This window comes from Petaurus breviceps, unplaced genomic scaffold, assembly GCF_028583685.1.
Source record: "Petaurus breviceps papuanus isolate PSGF00001 unplaced genomic scaffold, PetGlider_PUasm1.0 89794, whole genome shotgun sequence".
In the NCBI taxonomy this organism is placed as follows: Eukaryota; Metazoa; Chordata; class Mammalia; order Diprotodontia; family Petauridae; genus Petaurus; species Petaurus breviceps.
Window position 1 is genome coordinate 153,026 of NW_027187123.1, and position 6,675 is coordinate 159,700.

Consider the following 6,675-nt stretch of genomic DNA (forward strand, 5'->3'; position numbering starts at 1 on the left):
CTTCCTTCCTTCCTTCCTTCCTTCCTTCCTTCCTTCCTTCCTTCCTTTCATCCCTCCTTCCATCCCTTCCTTCTCTCTCTGTCTGTCTGTCTCTGTCTCTCCCCCCCCCCCCAGTTGTACTAGGGAAGGGACCCAAGTTGCTGTGTGGCCTTGGGCAAATCTCTAGCCTTCTCTGGCCTTTTGCTACCTTATCTAGACAACCAGGGAGTTGGGTTGTATTATCTCAGCATCATGGGATAATAGGAATTTGAGGGAAAGGAAGCTCAAGAACCATCTGGCCCCATTACCCTTCTATCACTCCCAATTCTGTGGCATGACATGATTAATTAAGTGCTTTCCTCCCAATTCCTGATAGTGGGGTGAGGGCGAGTTCTGCTGGGTTTGGCCACAAGAACATTTGCCCTTACCCCCACTGTGGGGAGTCCTTCCTATCCCTAAATGCAAAGGGACTTGCCTATGGAGCCAAAGCTTGTGAGCAGAAGGGCTGGGCTTCATGAACCCAGGGCCTCTCACCTCCACCTCCTTCATGGGATCTGTTGCCCCTCCCTTTGGGTCCACTTTTGACTCAAACATTTTTTCCTCTCCTGATTTTCTGGCTTTTGTCTTCTGGTCCTTTGATCTCTTCCCAGTGGACACCAAAGGCCCTCCCTCCTTGAGAAAGTGGAGGGGTGTTGGTGGATGGGGAAGCCTGGGGCCCTGATACCCACAGGGTAGGGCCTGGGCTCTGGTCCTGTTGGGAAGGCTATGCAAATACCCTGGGCAGCTCAAAGAACTATATGCAAAGGCAGGTTTTCTTTGCATGATGCAGGTGCAGGAAGCCTCCTAAGCCCTGCTTCAATGGCACCAGAGACCAGCCCCCCACCCACCCTGCCTCCAGGCCAGCCACTGCGGGGGGGCCCCCCCCCAGCCCTGAATTGGAGATGGGAGTGGGGAAGGGAGGCCTGGCCGAGGAGGAAAGTTCTCTCTCTGTCTCTGTCTCTCTCTGTCTGTTTCTCTGTCTGTCTGTCTGTCTCTCTGTCTCTCTCTGTCTCTCTCACACACACACACACACACACACACAGCAAGGCTGGACCGGAACATCATGGCTGAAGGACTTCCTAAACACAGGCTGGGAAAACTTGAGACAATAAGGTCTGGGGAGTCTCCCGAAGGACTTGCTGAATTCCATAGACTTCCATCCATCTGAGGGGGACAGGGCTGGGTCTGACACAGAAGCAGGGAGCCTCCAAATGACCTCAGGGGAACTATAGGCATTAAGGTTTTGCTGATTATGCCAGGTGAAGGAGCCAGTCATTGAACTCCCCTGCCTGAGCTTCTGTCTCCCCCTCTGCAAAAGGAGGGCTTTGGACTAAGTGGTCCCAAGGGCCCTTTCTAGTCCTGACTCTTCTCCAAGGAGGGCAGCTTCTGACAAGAGAACCTTAGCTCCCCCATTGACCTGCCCCAGGCCCTGAGACTCCCCTGCCCACAGCAAGGCCACAGCTCCCTCCTTCTGTCTCCAATATGTTCTAGTCCAATGGCCTATAAGTACTGTTGGGCCCTAGCACAAACTCAGAGGTTCTCCTGCCTTGACTTGGCTTCAAGGGAATTTTCCCTGCCCAGCCCAGAACTGGGCATAGGAAAAGTCAACATCCCGCTAGGGGGTCTACCCATCTCATGTCTCTCCCCACTCCCATCTATCCTCCATTCAGCCACCAGAGCCATCTTTTTCATCAAGCAATGCGTTTCCATCCCTTCCCATTGAAGCCTCTGAGGCAGGTAAAGGCAGGGGGTTATATTCTCCCGCTCTGCAGATGTGGAAATTGAGGCTTAAGCAGGGACACACAGGCATACAGGTGAGTTTCTGTCAATCCTGACTACATTCCTTGTTTTTCTCCCACCCTCACACTATGCCTAACCCTATCCCCAGCAGAAACCAAAATGACATCAAATCCCTTTGCCCCTGGCTCCCTGACTGAGTACCCAGTGCTCATCCGGGCATAGCCTGGCTTGGCCTTGCCTGGGCTGAGGGGCTTCCATGGGTGCTGAGCTGTTCTCCAGATGAGGCCAGGGCTGCCCTTACCTGTTTGGCATCTCTGGAGTCCAACATGATTCAGGAGGGGAAGGCAAATCAGTCGCCCAACCCAGTCCTGGTAAAGAAAGCTAATTCAGTGACTTTGTCTCTCTGTGGAGAGCTGTGTGTCCAGACAGACCAGCCTCCCTATTGAAATGGCAAAAAAGAAAGGAGGAGGGGACTCTCCCACCACACCACCTATGACTGCCTTCCAGGAGGGGGCAGGGGCTGTAAACAAATCCTATACAAATCACGCTCGGGCCCATGCCCTGTTCTGGGCGCCAGTGGGCCCTGACCACCTCTCAAGCTGGAGGGCCATCCTCATGACTTCCACTCTTTGAGGCTTGTGGATATGGTCACCTGAGGTTTTCTGCTCCTCTGACTCAGGAATGCCTGTAGAAATGGGTTCCCAACAGCGAATTCATACTGTCTGCTTACCCGGTGCTGAACTCTGCCCCTGCGGAAGGGGTAGCTGGTGCTCAGAAAACCTCAGCTACCAAGTCATGAAGCCCTCAAAAAAGCAGTCAGTCAATCTATCAATATTTATGAAGCACCTTCCATGTGCCCAGGACCGTGCTGGGGATAGAAAGACAAAAGGAAACAACGACTGCCCTCAAAGAGCTGCCATTCTATTAGGGCGATGAGAAACCAAGAGAGGATAACTGAGGTGAGGGCCCTCCAAACCCAGTGAGTCTTGAGGATGACTTTGGTGGAGTTAGTTACGCCTCTTGGTAGCAGAGCCAGAGGCAGCTGAGTGGTACCGGGGGAGAGCAGTGCTTCTGCAGCCAGAAAGGCCTGAGTCCAAATGTGGCCTCAAACTCGAGCTGTTTGACCTTTGACAAGTCACTTCACCCTGTTTGCTTCAAATGAGCTGGAAAAGCAAATGGCAAACCACTCCAGGATCTTTGCCAAGAAAACCCCTGGGGACACAAAGGAGCATAAAACACAGACCCTACCCTGGAAGAACTCCCAGTCTGTTGGAGGAGACAAGCAACCAAGTCTTCCCCCATGAGACTGTGACTCCCTGAGGGCAAAGTTTGTCTTTTGCCTCTTTCTGTATCCCAGTGCTTAGCGCACAGTAGGAACTTAAGCTGGGGGGGGGGGGACCAAAGACACTTCCTGCAGAAGGTGGGATTTGAATTAAATTTCGTAGGAAGCCACAGAAGCAGAGACCAGGAGGAGAGCAGGCCAGGCATAGGGCACAGCCAATGCAAAGACAGAGAGTTGGGAGATGGAACATCTGTGCAAGGAACAGTGAGGAGGCCAGGGTAGCTCAGCTGTAAAATGTGAGGTGAGAGGGCAAGGAATAAAGTATAAAAAGACTGGAAGAATAGGAAGGGACCAGGTTGTAATGAGCTTTATAAGTCAAATAGAAGAGTTCCTGGAGGAGATAGGGAGTGATTGGAATTGATTAAATAGGGGAATGATGTAGTCAGACCTGCACCTTAGGAGAATGGCTTTGGTGGCTGAATGGAGGATAGATTGGAGTGGGGAGAGACATGAGATGGGTAGACCCCGCAGCAGGATATTGCAATAGTCCAGATGTGAGGAAATGAGGGCCTGTACCTGGGTGGGGGCAGTGTCGGAAGAGGGAAGGGGGTGTATCAGAGAGGTGCTGCAGAGGTGAAATGGAGGAGAAACAGCAGAGGTGAAATTGACAAAAGATGCTGGGAAGTGAAATCAACAGCAGATGCTACAGAGGTGAAATGAACCAGGGATGCAGCAGAGGTGAAATTGACAAAAGGTGCTCGGAAGTGAAATCAACAGCAGATGCTACAGAGGTGAAATGAACCAGGGATGCAGCAGAGGTGAAATTGACAAAAGGTGCTCGGAAGTGAAATCAACAGCAGATGCTACAGAGGTGAAATCAACAGGCTTTGTCACTCTATTGGGTGTGGTGGAGAGGAGTCTGGAATGACTCCTAAGTTTTGTTTTTTTAAAGCAATTGGGGTCAAGTAACTTGCTCAAGGTTCCATGGCCAGTTGTGTGTGTGTGTGTGTGTGTGTGTGTGTGTGTGTGTGTGTGTGTGAAGTATCTGAGACCGGAACCGATCCTAGGTCTCCTGACTCTGGGGCCAGTGCTCTTACTCACTGCACCACCTGGCTGCCCCTGACTCCTAAGTTTTAAGCCTGAGGACTGGGAGGATAGGGTTTTCTGTTTTGTTTTGGGGGTCTTGGGGGGCAGGTTGTCAGTACAGGGAGGTAATTATTTGTCCATGTTGAATTTGACATGCCTCTGGCTCATTCAGTTTGAAAAATCCGCAAGGTAGCTGGTAATGGCAAACTAGAGGTAAGGAGAGAGGTGAGGGCTGGATATAGAGATCTAGGAAATATCGAGCTCATTCTCATCTCTAAGCCTTTGCCAATGTTATCCCCACATCCAGAATGGACGCCTTAGGGTCCTAGAAGCTCAGCCTCACTCCTGCTGTTCTTCTCAGAGTTGTGAGAATTCACAAAAATGGGCAACGCTTTCTTTGGTGCTGGGAGATCTGAAATCTCTTGGCTGTGGGGCCTTTCCCTAAAAGAGGAGGGAGCCCATGCCAGCCTTATCTGGCTCTGATGGCAGCTCCTTCTGAGCGAGGACGGCCTCAAATAGGGCCATACTCTCCCTGCTCTCTTAAGGGTGACAGAGTGTGGTCTTTTTGACAGCCTAGTGAGGTAGGACACAAAAGACTTATTGTTCCTGTCTTACAAATGAGGAAACTGAGACTCAGATTAAGAAGTGACTCATGCCCCCCTGTAGGCCCTTCTCTTCTCCTTTGGAAAGGTGACAGCAGTGTAGCCTGTCCCCAGCCTAGCCTAGAGGGTGAAGGACTCCCCTTCCCTGGGGAAATCCTGCCCCGATGTGCACCGTTATTGCTTGGCCACTGGAGGGCGCCCCAAGAGTGGAGTAGAACTGAGGACTCCTTAGGCTTGTCAGAGACCTCGGGCTTCTGGTCTCTCTCTGTCTTCCCCTAGCACCAGCCCTGACAGGTCAGCCCCCTGCACCCATCCTGGCAGCCCTTCCCTATTCCCAGTTAGAAAAGCTTTCATAACACCACGTCTTCTTTTCATGCTCTCCCTTAGTGGTCCTGCTGCCTCAGGGGCCAAACCAAGAAGACACATGATAGGCCTATACCCACACCCTCATTCCCCGCCCCCGCCCCCTCCTGACATTCTTCTCTTTCCCAGGCTCTTCAAGCGATACTCTCCAGCCTGCCTGGCCTGTAGCCCCCTCACCATCTTTCTCTATGCTCAGGCAATGCGCAGAACATTGATTTGGACCCCTTAATTTTACAGATGAGGAAACTGAGTCCCATAGATAGGAAGGGACTTCTACCTCTGAGCTCACAGCTCAGGGAAGGGAAAGAAGTGGAATTTGTGTCTAGGTCCTCAGACTCCCCAAATGATGGCCCTTCTTTGGTGTGGTTCCATTCTCCCTCCAGTCTTCTTTGTTAGGAGGAAGGAAGGTTTGGGAGAAGGTCAGGGAATGAGAGGGATTGCATCATCCTGTAGAACATTGAATAAAAAGAATTGACCAACCTAAACTTCCAGCTTTGCCCTCCATAGCAACAGAGGGAGAAGTGGGGCAGGAGCAGTTATCCCCGTCTAAACAAAGGCTGCAGTCCTCCATCCTTGGCCACCCCTGTGGGAAGGGGTGAGCACCAAGCCCCTGAGAGCCAAACACTCAGGGTGTGCGAACTTAGCCAGGCCTCTGGGCTCCTCCAGCAGCTCAGCCTTGCCTGCTTCTCTGTCTCCCAAAGTCCTTGTTTGGGGCCTCTTCAAAACCTTGGATGAGGGACACAGACCTCTGGCTCCTAGTTTCCAAGAGTGCTATGGAAATCTGGATGAATCCTGTCTTCTTCTGGCCTCCAGTTTTCTCAACTGTGAAATGAGGTGACTGGATTAGAAGATTTCTAAAATCCCTCCCAGCTCTGACATTTCACGTTCTATGTTTGAAGGTCCTTCCCCATTCTGACATTCCATGTTCTGCGTCCTAAGGTCCCTGACAGCACTAAGGTTTGAGCATGCCCAGTGTCCACTCTTTGGTATGTAGGACCAGTGGGGAGTGATCCCCTAGGATGTTTCAGTCTTTGAATTTGCATCCCCAGGGCCTAGCAGTGCTTGGCACATAGTAGGTGCTTAATAAATATTTGTGTATTGATTTGTCTCCCATAATCATAATGAACGGGCACTTGCTGTGAAGGCACTAAACCAGGGAATGTGCTGGTAAATGGTCAACCAGCTCTCTGAAAGAATGTACACCACGCACATTTTAAGGTAATTTATGTCACAAAACAGAAATCAAGCCCTGCTTGGTAGCATGTGTCCATTTCTGGTAAGTGTGATCACAAAAACTTAACAACTGTGTCTCTGGAGCAGGCTCCAGCACCTCCCCCTCCCCCCAGGCTCTCTCCCTGCACCAGGCGGTCTGGTTGGGGAACAGTGTGGCTCTTTCCCTGTGCTGGGGCCCCCCACTCCCAGGATGGCAGCACCAATCTGGCCCAGAATGAGGGTGTTCTCAGTTCCAGGTATGGCCACAAGGACCCAAAGCTGGGGGAGGGGAAGTGGGGCAGGGCAAGAGAAGGGAAGGCAGGGGCTTATTTTTCAGCTTGAAATTCCTTCTTGTCCTTGAGGCTCACCTGG

The 6,675-nt window shown here is 51.6% G+C and overlaps 1 protein-coding gene across 1 annotated transcript in view; it reads right to left on the reverse strand.

Moving 5' to 3' along the window:
- TRPM5 (transient receptor potential cation channel subfamily M member 5) overlaps positions 1-2,086 on the reverse strand; it is a 45,025-nt gene extending 42,939 nt beyond the window's left edge. Inside the window, exon 1 of the mRNA XM_069107294.1 lies at positions 2,060-2,086. Within this exon, the coding sequence (XP_068963395.1) occupies positions 2,060-2,086 (27 nt within the window). The remainder of the gene's footprint in view (positions 1-2,059) is intronic.
- Between the last annotated feature and the right edge of the window lie 4,589 nt (positions 2,087-6,675).